The 16,120-nt window shown below is 40.1% G+C and overlaps 1 protein-coding gene across 1 annotated transcript; it reads right to left on the reverse strand.

The window, feature by feature from the left end:
• Window positions 1-258: 258 nt before the first annotated feature.
• LOC123500533 (protein ALP1-like) lies at window positions 259-993 on the reverse strand. Its single transcript, XM_045249226.1, has one exon. The coding sequence runs from the start codon at window positions 991-993 to the stop codon at window positions 259-261; it is 735 nt and encodes a 244-aa protein (XP_045105161.1).
• Between the last annotated feature and the right edge of the window lie 15,127 nt (window positions 994-16,120).

Here is a 16,120-nt window from a genome sequence, read left to right on the forward strand (position 1 = left end):
GTGTCTCATGTGCCTGAAGAAGGGTCTGATCATGAGGTGAGTACATAATTGTCGTATATTTGTCTGTTTACCTGTCTTACAATGAGAAAACAAAAAAATTATAAACCCAACCATGGCTATATTTTCTTTATTGCCATAATCCACCTTTATAATACATTTGTCAACAAAGCAATGTAAAGTATGTTCAATATGCAACATTGGTGATTTGTATTATACATTACTATTATAATTTTACTCAGGAGTTATTGTAACTTATCCTCATGTATGTCTGTTTTGCCAGATCACAGCACCTTCCTCATTGAAATATTTCATATACAGATCGCGTACAATTGTGTCATTTATGGTGGAGGTTTGTTGCTCATACTCGAGCGGTGGCATGCCAGGGATGTCTTCAGTGTTTTCGTTATTTGCATCCGAACACACATTTGGGGTGACAGGTGCTGTGCGAAGGTAATTATGTAGTGCAGTGCAAGCAAGTACTATTTGTACTACTTTTGTTGGTTCAAGGTTAATGGCTTTATGAAACACTTCAAATCTGTTAGCAAGTATTCCAAATACGTTTTCTACGGTGCGTCGAGCTATTGACAGTCGGTAGGAAAAGACACGTTGCTCAAGGTTTTGATTTCGATGAGAGAAAGGTTTCAGGATATGACGCTTCAGAGGAAATGCATCATCAGCAACGATCACATATGGTAATACTTTTGAGCTGTTAGGGAGTATCTCATCATCTGGCATACCCGTAGATCCTGCTTCAATATGCTGGTTGAGAGAACAGGTATCCCAAACTCCACCATCCGACACTCGTCCATTAGTGCCCACGTCGACATATATGAAGTTTGAGTCTGCATTGGAGACAGCATTTAACACGATGCTGTTGCTTCCTTTGTAGTTGTAGTAGAAGGAGCCGCTATCAGGTGGTGGCCTTATCAGGACGTCAACTGCTCCGATGCAATTAGGAAAGTTCCATTTCTTGGAAAACCCCTCTACACGCATCCACTCCTCCGCTGTTTGGGGTGTCTGTTAATATGATATATATAAACTTATATCTCTCTCTCTCTCTCTCTCTCTCTCTCTCTCTCTCTCTCTCTCTCTCTCTCTCTCGTGTGTGTGTGTGTGACAGGAAATTAAGAAAAATAATACACGTTGGCATACACTAATGGCATTTATCTATTTTCAGATTTTCAATGATCCTATGCTTCAACAAAATGAGCATGGTTCTGTAACCCATACAACACCAACGCCTGTCACACCTGTCCCACGTACATCACAGGATAATGTACGACCTGCAACGCATGAGTCTTCACGCATTCAGACTCAAAGTACCCGAGGGAGAAAAAGGTCTCTACCCACTGACGAGAGGCATGCGATGCTTCAAGAAGCGCTTCATCAACTGAAGGAACTATCTCGATCGGAGAAGGAGGATAGCGATGAAGAAAGTGCTTTTGGTGATGTTGTTGCCAATGATTTGCGGAAGATGAATGAAGAAAATAGGATCCATGCACAGAAACTAATTTCTGAGATACTTTATCTAGGAAAATTAGGGAAGCTCACGTTTTCAACCATGGTTGTTGTCTAATTATGTATGACCATAATTATGTTTTTATTGAAATTGGCATTAACATGTTTACAATAAAGCTGTGAAAGTAACAGTCATAGTATGTGTTCGTCCCAGGTTTAGAAACTATTCATGAACAACTTTACATATGTGTAAAGATGTAGTTTTACCCGACGGGTTGCGATTCAAGGTGGGTAATGTACGAGTAGCCAAACACCAAGCACGTAGCTTTTTTTACATACACATAACAAGATGTATATTGTATGTAATTAATCTCGCGTCCATGCTCAACTGTATGCTCACATTATGCAAGTCATTTTCATTACCTTCATAATATTATATTCACTGTCACAATCAAGCATTACTTACCTTTATGTATGGATCCTTAAGCACATCATAGATGGCTTTGCACGTATCAGGAATGATTGCAGACAGACTCGGTTTTGAAATTCTTGTACTGTATTGAAGGGCACTGTAGGAGCACCCGGTGGAAAGGTACATCAACGTTGCTTCCAGACGTGCTGTAGGTGAAATGCTCTCCCTCATACAGGTGTCCTGCTTGGTTATAACAGGTTTAACCTTTTCCAGTAAATCGTAGAAAGTATTTGGGTCCATGCGCATATAGTTCGTGAAATCCGATACATAGCCACTTTTCAATTTTTGGAAAATGGTTGCATGGCTTTCCCTTTCATTTCGTTTGTGCAACCAGTCCTTGCACCATTCCCTTCTTGGCATCTCCTCCTCCTCCTCACAGAGTACAGCAATGATCATACTGCATAGTGCAATTTGTTTTGCCTTGTTTTTTTTTCCTGTGTACCATGGTAGTGATGTACTGCACCAGTCGTCCAAGGCCACACACTGAATTAAATGCCTGAGTTACCAACGGACATCACCTTCAGACATCACCTTCGAACATTGTCCACCGGTCTATGCCCTGTGAGCAGATTTGAAACGGTGGTAAACACCCTCATCTGGTACCACTGCTTGTTGTCAGATCCGCTTCCATCGTTTCACCGCTTATGACGTCATCCTGCTTCTCCTGTGATATGATCACGATTTTGTCCGTCGAACATAGTTCGATCGTGTAAACGCACCTTAACGGGAAACAAGCCGCCAATGAATAACAATTTGTAAGGCGGTAAGCCCGCTACCTATTATTCTCTTACTTTCCTTAATTTTCTCATCTTTACTTGTATGTACCTATGACTCTTCTCCTTCACCCCGCTTTCAATCCCCCCCATTTTTGTATTCTGTATTCAACAACATCACGCAACCAGACGGAAGCACAACCACACATCGTACATGCTTTACCATGTGTAGTCGTGACCACCACACCAGACTAGTAAAATGGTACAACATAAAGGCGGGTTACGGCTTCATACACGACCAGCGGATAGGGGACGATGTCTTTGTTCACGCCACAGGGCTTACCCGGTCATTGAAGGAAAACCCACCCAGAGAAGGGGAAGAAATCCTTCTAAACATGCGGGAGAGCGAGAAAGGACCGGAGGCAAGAAATGTGGCAAGGGTTTTATAAAGAACCTTCTCTTCCATCACAGAGGGCTCCCAGAACATCCCCGAAGCTGCCGTTGTACAGTGGAGCCATGCGCGCTTTGGGGTCCGAGGGGTTTCCAAGCGCACGGGTTCGAATCCTGTCCACGGTTCGAGTGTAGGTTGGGCTTCCTCACTCGGGGAAACGGTTTCCTAGCGGGTGGGCTTTGAGATAAGAGGTACCCTAAACAGTATCCCCTTTAGCCCATAAATTCTTGTGAAAAGCCCACATGGTATAAATTAAAAAAAAAAAAAAAAAAAAAACGACTGAGGAGGACGTGAAGGAAAAAAAATATATATGCTTGCATATGTCTAGCTAAAGCTTTAGCAGGCGGGAACCGCCGTCGCCTACAACAGCTGGTTCCGCTCCTCCTGGAACATAATGGTCTTCCTGCTACCTTTGTCCCCATGAGTGTTTTTGCCGCACCCAAACGCAAACACTTGTGACGAGACCATCACACCGCCCGCATGCCAGCACCGAACTCCAGCAAGTCTCCAAGCACCACGTCTCTGTACCACGAGAGGAGACACGCAGACCTCCCGCCCAAGACTTACGAAGGGAGGTGCAGTATGGTGACGGAAACCACCCTAACCGCCCAACTGAGGGGAACAAGAAGGAAGCAGAAGTCCAAAGAAAAGATCAAGATAGAGAGGACGAAGACAATGACGACGAGGAGGACCACAATGAAGACAACGAAGATGACGAGGAAGATGAGGACGAGGAGAACGAACACGTGGATGTCTTGGGAAACAAAAGTGACGACGACACTCCTCCCCACGAGAAAAGCACGCAAAAAGCCGATTCCAAGCCATGCAAAAGACCATCAATCGACCCAGTCCTTCGTGCATTACCGCAGATCAAGAGACTGAGAGAGAAAGGCCACTGGGGGAACATCGAAGAGGCGAACTTCGCGGCTACTGTCACAACTACTACGACAGTTTCTACGGGACGATCACCGGCTACAACAAAGAATACTGCTACTTCGAGTACCCAATAGGACAACGATCACCGAAGAAAGCATCGAAGTGAAATGAAGAGGCCCAAACACCCAGTCTCGACGAACCACAATACCTAACACGAGGACGAACAGAGAAGCAAAACCGTTCACCAGTGCAGTGAGGTGACAAAGTGAAACGTTCACCTATATAAGAGACTTTTCAGCGTGTGTGAGATTATTTGTGTATCTTTACTTTTCCCAGAATATGTACTACATCTCATTCATGCCTTTTTTTCTTATTATGTACTTTTATTGTTATTATTATTATTATTATTATTATTATTATTATTATTATTATTATTATAACACAGAGAAAAGCACAACAGCAAGCTGGACTGCCCAGCTACTTTTTACTTATTTCTGTATTTCTGTATTTCTATGTTTTTGTTACTTGTACTGTACCACCCCTTGTTTTGTATATCGCCCCTCTTTTCTCAATAAACTTTGTAATCTCTATAAACTTTGTTGGGGGCCACCGTGGTACAGTGGATCCATGCGCGCTTTGGGGTCCGAAGGGTCTTCAGGCGCACGGGTTCGAATCCTGTCTACGGTCCGAGTGTAGGTTGGGATTCCTCACTCAGGGCAACAGTTTCCTAGCGGGTGGGCTTTGAGATAGGAGGTACCACAAAAAGTATCCCCTTTAGCCCATAAATTCCCGTGAAAAGCCCACATGGCATAAAAAAATAAGAGATCACTTATCTGGATTTAGACGTGGAAGAGGAACAACACATGCTCTTGCAGTCATAACTGAAAAAATTTCACAATATAAAGTAGACAAAGGTTAATGCTTCGTTGTTTTGAGGTATATGTCGAAAGCATTTGATAAGGTCTGGCACTTGGGGTTGCATTGCAAAATTCTACATCTCGGACTCCCTGAAATATTGGAATGACTGTTATGTGACTTCCTTGACGACAGGACCGCAAGAGTAAAATTCGATTCAGACCTGAGTGACAGCTTTGAACTGCGCTGTGGTGTCCCCCAGGAAGTGTTCTGGACCAGGAGTGATGCAAAGAGTGTTGGAATGCTTAGTGAGAGAAGGGCGAAAGATGGGACTTGTTATTAACTGCAGACAAATCTGAAATCATCAATATGACTATGGATAATGCGCAGGACTGCTAAATTGAAGGTATGATCGTAAAGGAAGTTTAAAGGTTTAAATACTTGGGTACTACTTTAGTTAAAGATGGTTCTTTGAACTTAGAATTTGAGGAAAGGTTAAAAAGGGCTAATTAGGCAATGGGAATGCTTAAAAGAGTTTGGAATAATAATAATTTTTCTGTGCATACAAATATTTTAATCTATAGACTCGAATCTTGGTACAGCACCATAACTACTGATAATAAATTCCTGGTATTTGAAAATGAAGCACTAAAAAGAATTTTGGGAGTTAAGTGAATATCAAATAATAGAATTAGAGAAATGACAAGGGTGTAACCTGTTGATGAATATGTGAGGCTCTCAAGATGGAAGTGTCTGGGACATGTGTATAGAAGACATAGACTGGTGGGTGGTGTACACCAGAATAGGTGGCACCTGGAAGAAGAAGGAGAGGAAGGCCAAGGGAAACGTGGCTGAGGACAATGAAACGAGACTTGGGTGATGAATGTTGGGGAGACCTTGAGGAGATAGCTCAAGATAGAATGTGGTGGCGAGAGTTCATTGAGGCCCTATGCATCCCCGAGAATGCCACAGGATATGATTTATTTATCTATTATTATTATTATTATTATTATTATTATTATTATTATTATTAGTAGTAGTAGTAGTAGTAGTAGTAGTAGTAGTAGTAGTAGTAGTAGTAGTAGTAGCAGTAGTAGAACTAGCAGCATTACTATTATTATTATCATTATTATTATCTTTTACTAATTGAGAGTGAAATGGCTGGGAAGCACGCTGACACGCGATTGATTGTAGCATAGCTTGTTCCTTCAGGTGTGAGCAAGCAGGCAAGTTAGCTGCCTACTGCGACTGCAATACAGTGTCGACGTATTAAGGTATCTAGCCAGAAAAACCTCAATGTACTTGCAAAGAGCAGATTTGGCCCCCAGTCCCGTGCAGCCCTTAAATGGGCAAGAGGTGCAAAGAATCACATGATTACCCCAACCCCAAACTGAATATCGGCAAAACTCTTTCGTGAATGCGAAAAATACTTTTAAAATCGGTAATTGGAATGTTAGAACCTTAAAGCAGGATGGTAAAATTGATGAGCTGATTGAGGTTTTTAGAAATCACAGGCTTGATATTTGTGCTCTGACAGAGACTAGATTAACTGGAGTAGACAAGATGGATTTGGACGACGGTTTATGATTGCCGACAGGATGGTATGCATCATTAAGGAGTAGGATTATTGATGAGTAGTAAAACAAATAAGGCATTATATGAATGGGAACCAATAGATGAACGTTTATTATATGCAAGGTTGAAATCCAATCATGGTAACATCAGTCTGTTTGTCTGTTATGCGCCTACAAATAGTGCACCAGGCGAGAGGAAGGACACTTTTTTATGAAAAGTTACAAGAAGTAATAGGAAGGGTTACTAGGCATAATGTGGTTTGTGTTGGTGACTTCAATGCATTTATGGGAAGCTCGAATGAGGGGTTTGAGACTTGTATGGGCAAAATGGGTGTTGGTCAGAAGATGAGTGACAATGGAGTGAGGTTTGGAAGTTTTTCTATGGCAAATGATTTGGTCATTGGTGGAACACTCTTTCAGCATCTAGATATACACAATACAATTTGGGTGTCGCCTGTGGAAAATCTAGAAATCAGATTGATCATGTTGTTGTCAGCAGGAGGCATAGAAGTTCTTTGCTAGATGTGCAGGTTAAACGAGGAGCAGATATTGGTAGTGACTATCAACTCAGCATTGCAAAAATAAAGTATAAACTTCTAAGACAGAAGAAGGAAAAATCTGGTGTTGGCAGGTGATTTGTTGAGAAGGGAAATAGAAGAAAAGGAAGAATTTAAAGTAGAATATAGAAATAGTTTTTTTCGTGTTGGAAACTGTGGAAGAGGAGGATAGAAGTGTAGATGAGCTGTGGGAGAATGTGAGCAAGGCTTTGCATGAGACTGCTGAGTGTACTCTTGGAAGGAAACGCAGATTGACAAGAAAGAAATGGTTGTCGGAGGAGACATGGAATATGATCAAGAAGAGAGAAGAGGCTAAACTTAAGAGTAAGATGCACTTTAGTAATGACAAAGAGGTACAGTTAGTAAGAGCTGAGTATTGGAGTTTGCACTCGGAAGTAGAAAGGTTAACAAAAAGGGATAAAAAAAGATATGTGGATGGAAAAATTGCAGATACTGAAATTTTGATGAATAACAATGATGGACAGAGTCAAAGAATAGCATATGAAGCGATTAGAGAACTGAGTGGCAATGGCAGTAAACGTAAGGAAATGCCAGTTAAGGATAAGTAAGGTAACTTATTGACCAAAGAGAGCGATATTAGTAATAGATGGAAAGAACATTTTGAGAGTGTTCCAAACAGACCAATACAGCTAGTGAGGATATACCACCAGCACAGGAAGACTTAAACATAGACATAGATGTGGTTAGAAGAAGTGGAAAAGGCGATACGACAGTTGAAGAATAATAAGGCTCCACGGGGATGGTTTATTTCCAAAAATGTTTAACTCAGCAGATGATACATTAGCAATGAACTTGTCTAAATTATTTAATAAGATATGGGTGACAGGATCAGTACCATCTGTTTGAAAGAAGGGTGTCATTGTTAAAATTACAAAGTAGGGAGACCTCAGTGAATGTGGTAACTGGAAGGGAATAACTTTGTCAACAATAGTCTTTAAAATATTGGTATTGTTGAATAGGTTGGAGCCTGTGGTGGAGCATATTTTAAGGGATGAACAGGCTGGTTTCAGAAAAAGACGTGGATGCAATGACCAGATATTTATTGTACGACATCTAATGCAACAGGTAAATGAGATGAAAATCCTCTAAGTCTTTGCTTTGTTGATTTTGAAAAGGCTTTTGAGAGTATTTCGAGAAGGTCTATGGGGAAGATTATGAGGCATTATGGAATACCACTAGAGTTTGTGAGAATCATTATGAGCATCCATGAAAATACATCTTGTAAAGTGATGGTCGATGGCTGTGAATCATTTGAAGTCAGGTCTGGTGTGATCCAAGGTGGTGTCTTGTCACCTTTGCTATTTGTATTGATCATTGACTGTGTTATGAAAAGGGTTGCAGCAGAAACAGATGTTGGTATACTTTGGGAAGAAAACAGAAAACTTGTGGACTTGGATTATGCAGATGATATAGTTTTGATGTGCAATGGACCAGGAAAGATGCAGAGTGTTGGACTGCTTAATGAGAGAAGGGCGAAAGATGGGACTTGTTATTAACTGTAGAAAAAACTGAAATCATCAATATGAATATGGATAATGCGCAGGACTGCTTAATTGAAGGTATGATTGTAAAACAGGTTGAAAGGTTTTAAAACTTGGGTACTTATTTAGTAAAAGATTATTCTTTGAACTTAAAGTTTGAGGAAAGATTTAAAAGGGAAATTCAGGCAATGGGAATACTTAAAAGAAATTGGAATAATAATAAATTTTCTGTGCATACAAAAATCAAGATTTACAAGGTAATGGTAAGGAGTATTTTAATATATGGACTCGAGTCTTGGTACAGTACAATAACTTTTGATAATAAATTCCTGGTATTTGAAAATAAGGCACTTAGAAGAATTTCGGGAACTAGGTGGTGGGAGAGAATGTCAAATAATAGAGTTAGAAAAATAACGAGGGTGCAACCTGTTGATAAATATGTGAGGCTCTCAAGATGGAAGAGCCTGGGACATATGTATAGAAGACATGGACTGGTGCGTGGTACACCAGAATGGGTGGCACTTGGAAGAAGAGGTAGAGGAAGGCCAAGGGAAACGTGGCTGAGGACAATGAAACGAGAAGTGGTTGATGAATGTTGGGAAGACCTTCATGAGATAGCTTAAGATAGAATGTGGTGGCGAGAGTTCATTGAGGCACTATGCATCCCCGAAGGTGCCACACGATATGATTGATTGATTGATTGAATATCATTATTATCACTTTTATCATTATTATTATTATGATTGTTATTATCATTATTATTATTTTTTTTATTAATAATCTTATCATTATTACTATTATTATTATTATTATTATTATTATTATTATTATTATTATTATTATTATTAATAATAATAATAATAATAATTATTATTATTATTATTATTATTATTATTATTATTATTATTATTATTATTATTATTATTATTATTATTATTATTATTATTATTATTATTATATTATATTATTATTATTATTATTATTATTATTATTATTATTATTATTATTATTATTATTATTATTATTATTATTATTATTATTATTATTATTATTATTATTATTATTATTATTATTATTATTATTTTAATAATAATAATAATAATAATAATAATAATAATAATAATAATAATAATAATAATAATAATAACAATAATAATAATAACAATAATAATAATAATGTTACGTATATAGCAAAGTATATAAAATAGCGTCCGTACTTCGCAGATTTTCACCTTTCGCGGGTGGTTACAGAACACATCTCCCACAATAACGAGGCAACACTGTATTGATTTTATTAATTGTGCTCCTTGCTTGAAGATGGTATTTCATCTTTTATGATAAAAATATTAATATTAATAAAAATAAAGATAAAGAAAATAAAAAATTATAATAATGATACACTATTATCAACCCTTCCTGCCACTGTATAAACCTTCCCTAGACTCTTATATACATTTTTTGTATTACCCTTACCATTACTGTATTACCCTTCCCCACACTCTTATCAACAAATTTGTAATCTAAACATGTGCGTATGGTACTGTCTGTATATGTATACAAACTATACATGTACAGTACTGTACGTACATAGTAACATACATTGTCGTTATTACACACCAACTTACCGTATTACTGTACGTACAGTATTTGAAACTGACTCCGCGAAAAATCTCTATATAATACCCGCGAAACAGTAGGTCAGCGAAAGTCGAGCCGGAAAATAGCGAGGGATTACTGCATATCAACAATTATAAAAACCTAAATAAAGGCCTTTTAGATTGCGTGTGTTACGTCATCACTGGCAGTGCATTTCAATGTTCGTGAGTCGTTGTTTTGCATAGTGTTTGTGACATCTAATGTGTTTTCTCATATTAAATAGTTTAGACGGTTCGTGGGCTATTTAGAACACAATACAGCATGAAAGAACTGCTAAAGCGAGAAGTGGTAAGTGTTAGAAAGCTTTCCAAAGTATGAGGATGTTGAAGTTTTATTCTTACCTAATGATGACGTTAACTTATTGTGTTGAGGCGAGTTAAGTGGTATAGTAAGATGCATAGAAATTCAAAGCTCAGTAACAGTAAGAAGATTGGAAGAATGGTCATCGGAGAAAAAATAAAGTTGATATAGCTAAAAAAATTATAGAAAACTATGAGCATTAGAGAAAATGGTAGGATAAACTAAAGTATTTATATGCGCATGGTGATTGTGTAGGTGTTTTGTGATGAGAGTGTAATAAGACTGCTTTCATACCACCGAAGGCAATAGAAGGATGAGAGTGGTCACTTGGTACTGGGGCGGATGGTACTCTTGTCATATTGGCCTCAGTCAGATAATCCATAAGACAAATCGGCCTCAGTGCAAGTAGGTCTTAAAACGTTTGTTACACACACACACACACACACACACACACACACACTCTCTCTGTGTGTGTATATATATATATATATATATATATATATATATATATATATATATATATATATATATATATATATATATATATATATATATATATATATATATATATATATATATATATATATATATATATATATATATATATATATATATATATATATATATATATATATAAGAAGGGTTGATAGCAGAAATTGTAGATACTAAAAGGCAGGGAAATCACCGTAGAAAGGTTGTAAAATAACAAAGCAGGAGGAATGAAGATTTCTACTATCATTTCCCTGCCTTTTAGTATCTATCTATCTATCTATCTGCTACACTTTCACTAAGTTACTGTGGTTCCTGCGCTCTCCATGCCAGCCTTAGCAGCTCCTGTGGTTCCTACGTTCTCCATGCCAGTCATTAGCAGCTCCTGGGGTGTCCTGCGCCCTTCATGCTAGTTCTTCGCAGCTGTTGTGGTTCTAGTGCGTGTCACGAGTCATCACCATGGCTACCCCTGATAGTGGCACAGCTACGGCGATTGCTTTCCGAGCTCCACCTTTCTGCTCTCAGGACCTGTCTCTGGTTCTCCCTGCTAGAGTGCAGCTTCAAGGATCCAAGATCACCAGCAGTCTCACCAAGTTCAACTACGCTGTAAGTCAACTGCCTTCTGACGTGCTCACGCAAGTCTTTGCCGTCATCTCTACCGCTGCCAGCGGTGACAACCTCTATGAAGAACTAAAGACCGCCCTACTCAAGAGCCTGCAATCTTCCGTCGCCAGTCGCCTCCGCTAGCTTCTCTCCAAGGAAGAATTAGGTGATGAGAAGCCTTCACAACAACTGCACCGCATGAAGCAGTTACTTGGTGACAAGTACCACTCCTTCGATGCTGAGCTGTTCAAGCAGCTGTTCTACCAGCGACTTCCTCCCGTTACACAACGCAGCCTCTTCAGCGTCAAGGACAACCTGCACCCCGAGTTTGGTGTCTCTTCACTCACCTTTCTCGGCCACCCCGTCTGCCCAGCAGGCATCACTCCACTCTCCTCAAAGTGTGACGCTATCCAGCAGTTCCCAAAGCCGACTAACCAGCGCCATCTCAAGCAGTTCCTGGGCATGGTTAACTATTACCACCGCTTCATTCCACACTGTTCGCTCCTGCAGCTTCAGCCTCTCCACGCCATGATCAAGCCCTGCAAACGTGGCCGGTCTGTCTCCCTCACATGGACTACCGACACTACCGCTGCTTTCCTCGCAGCTAAACAAGCTCTCGCCGACGCAGCTATACGCTGTCCTTCCCTGCTCCGGATGCAGAAGTCTCCCTCGCCTGCTATGCGAGCACTACCGGCTCAGGCGCAGTCCTCCAACAGCTCGTGAAAGGTACATGGAAGCCCATCGCATTCTCCTCAGAGAAGTTCAACTTGGCAGAATCTAACTACAGTGCCTACGACCGCGAACTTCTCGACATCTACAAGGCTATCAAGCGGTTCCAGTACTTCCTTGAGGGCCGTCGCTTCCACGCGTACACCGACCACAAGCCTCTCACCACTGCGTTCCTGAAGAACAAGGTTTCCTGCTCCTGAAAAGTTCTAATTCAATTCATCAAAAAAACTTCCAAGGTCTGGGCACCATAATTTTGAAGAGAATCAGGCGAAATCTTGGCAAAACCAGTTCGTGCAAAGGGATTTGACAGCAAAAAGTACCTGCCATTTGAGCCCTATATTTCAAAACAAAGAGGGTAGAAAATTACAAGTAGCAGATAGTTTCTTCTCATATCTATACAAATGTATAAAACATAATGATAAATCACATAATATCTACCCACTCAATACTTCTTTATAAAAAAAAAAAGTGGAGAAATAATACAGATAATTACTCATAACACTACAGTTGAAATCACAAGTCATCCATCAATCTTAGTTGAGAAAGAAAAATTTAGAGGGAAAGGGAACTGAGGCAGAAAAATATACCAAGGGCTAACTTGCAAAGTATTCAGAGAAGCAGTTACATATATTCTTAAAAAGCTCTGAATGTTCTTAGGCATATTTGCATTCTTTATTTCTAAACCTCATTATCTTTCCCTCAGCAAAATACATATGTCTGAGTCAACTGACAGTAGCCCCATATCTGTTCACTCCTACATTCTTTATCATCATTTTCGTTGCAGAAATGAATATTGCATCTACATGCGCAACGAATTGACTTGCTCTTGTGCCCTAGCTCTTGAATCTTCTGAATTTTCCATCTACTATTTTCGACACAAAAGTCACTCTCTAATTAGATTAATCTGTAAATTAGAGGTGACTATAAGAGATTTCAAATCGCGAGCGGAGGAGAGCGAGTGCTAAAAGAAAAAAAAAAAAAAAAAATAGCAGTGCAGCGGGAAGCGGATGCTTCAAAATCAGGGTCTACTCTTCCGCTCGCGCACTTTTTTTCTCATTCTCTGCTCGCGCAGTCCGCTATTCCGCTTGCCATTTTTTGGAAGGCCCTGCAGACAGTCCGTCGATTCTGGCGCCCGAGGTCGCCGATTGGTTCTCCAGCAGTGCGTCTGTGATTGGTTCATCACTCTCCCTCCCATACTGATGATGTCACATATATAAGCAATGAACAGCTGGGCTGCGTTCCGCTGGAAGTTAGCATGCTGTCCCCCCCGCAACCCCCAACGGAACGCAAGGGAACGCGTATAGCCATACGGGTATTGTTGACAAGATGGCCGTCCAAGGCTGCTCTCCTCCTCCTCGCTCAAGAGCTCGCAGAAGACCCTCTGTTGGACGCTGCAGAGCTCCTCTTAGCACGAGAGGAGGAAATATTGCTAAGGCAAGAGGAAGAGGGAGAAGAGAGGCTGCCAAGGCAAGGAGAAGAGGGAGAGGATAGGCCGCCAAGTCCTGTGAGGGTCAAGGACTATGCAGAGACGATAGTGCCTCATTACTCCGGGGAAGACTTCAAGAAACACTCTCGTATGCAAAGGGAAACTGTTGAAGTATATAAGTAGTGAAGGACATGGATTACTTGGTTAATTGATTTGTGGAAAGGGTGAGGCAGTGATAGACGGCAACTTTGAAGGAGAACAGAGGTCGTGTTCTGGGCATAAACAATCCTATATATTGCATAAACTAAGAAATCTATTAGTATAGATGTGGCCTTTTCATCATAAGAAACAGAAATAGTAGATCTTAAATACTATTTCCAAGCCTTGCCGTAATTAACAACTGCTTCCCCCTACAATGCATAGAGAGAAATTGGCTGGGCCCACACAAATTGCAGTTCCAAGTGATACACTATTGGTGGTTTTTAATATTATGAGTGTTTACATATTATTTTTAGCACTTCTAAACTCATATTAGCCATTTGGAAATAATTTCCAGAATGGACTCCACACCAACCTAACATAGTTCAAGTAATAATTTTCAGCTTGACAAAGTCATAAATATTACTAATAATGAGATGTTAGTAACCATGACATGGACATGATGTTGGAGGTGATAATGTTGCAGCACGACAAGCACATGCTGCGGCAGTTCAGAAAAGGGATGAGATAGCCACAGGCTTGGCCATGCACATGTAAATAGATAATTTGTAATCATGCTAAGTCAAAGTACAAGTTTAAATAATTTACCCTTATTGTAAAATATTTTCATTTAACCCGTTCAGCACGGACAAATAAGAGCGGATTTTCAGTTTGATAGTTTAAGGAATAGGGCAAGCTTGAAATATCCCCTGCCTGACAAAGAGCTTAAAATACATTCTTTTCATAGACCAGTAAGCTTAAGATACCCTGTCATTTGTCCCAGCAAGCTTAAAATACTCATGTTCTGCCTCAAGTCATGCCGTTCATATTTAGCAAAATATTTAAATTTCTGTTAAAATCATGTATGGAACAGTAGTGGGATTCGAATAAATGCCCCGCAAACTATCACCACCGTGGTAGAATGCGGCGCCTCAACCCGCATGACCACTAAGGATACTTTTCACCCAGAAGTAATCAGAGTACAGTAGGATTATAGTAAAACAGATGTATGAAAGTATAAATATATATTAATACAAGTACAAAACAATGATAACTTGTACAAAAATGTTTCTTTATAAAAATACAAAACATTAAAAAAATACTGTTTTACTTATCTGCCCAGTTTATCACAGTGGAATCAACATACTAATACACACAATGAATAGAAGGAACAATGAGATTGACAGGCTGCAAGAGGCCACAAAAAAAAAAAAAAAAAAACTTTCTCCCAAAAATAAGAAAAAAATATTTTCTTGTTAAGGTGTTTAAGAATTTCTGATTGGTTGTTGAGTATCTGTTGTAAAAGTAACATGAATTGTCTTTGTGTTTCCTGTTGTTGTTCGTGTTGTCGTGCTTGGAGGTGTAATTGTTCTTGGTGTAGTTGCTATTGTTGTAGTATTTGTTGTGTAAAGGTCTGTAGTGTGTCAGTCCGCTCTCTTGCAGCCTACCTCAGCCTCTCCAGCTCTTCTGGAATCACCCTGGAGGTTGCTCCCTCAGACCTCTTCCTCTTCCCCTCTGTAGTGGATGAATGAGGTGGCATCATAGAGGGTGTTGAAAAAGGGAAAGGTGATTGAGTGGTAGGGGGAAGTGCTTGTCCAGCAGGAGATAGTGGTTGAGAGGTTGAAGGGATTGGAAAGAAGGAAGAAGTTGGCTGTGAAGCAGGAGAGATAGGCTGTGAAGCAGGAGAGAATGGCTGTGAAGCAGGAGAGAGTGATTGTGAAGCAGGAGAGGGTGTCTGTGAAGCAGGGGAGGGAGGCTGTAAAGCAGGAGAGAGAGGCTGTAGGAGAAAAGGAGACAGTGAAGCAGGGGAGGAGTGCTGTGAAATATGAGAAATAGGTGGCTGCAAGGCAGAGGACGGTGATTGTGTAAAATGAGGCAAATGGAATGACGACCATGAAAAGGAAAGGGGAGACGAACAGGTAACTGCCAGTGGTGTGGCCATGCTTCCAGTAGCTTGAGATGGTGAAGGGTGTTTAGCTGAAGCACCACTGGCAGCTGGTGAAGAGACAGTTGGTTGCTGAGAGGCAGGGGATGCTGGAGGTGATGGAGGGTGTGGGGCAGTGTTTGGCTGTGGCCTTCCTGTAGCAGCTGAGGAGCCACTGGCAACTGCTGATGTTGCTGGTACTGTGAAATAAAAATGCATTAAAGTTTAACTCACAAAAATATTGCAGGAAAAAAGGATTGAAAAGAAAGTGGTTATACTAGATGAGATGTTGCAATTTGATAGAGAAATATATGAACTAGAGCAGTGAGATGTGCAA

The sequence above is a fragment of the Portunus trituberculatus genome, unplaced genomic scaffold, assembly GCF_017591435.1.
Source record: "Portunus trituberculatus isolate SZX2019 unplaced genomic scaffold, ASM1759143v1 PGA_scaffold_395__13_contigs__length_335263, whole genome shotgun sequence".
Lineage (NCBI taxonomy): Eukaryota > Metazoa > Arthropoda > Malacostraca > Decapoda > Portunidae > Portunus > Portunus trituberculatus.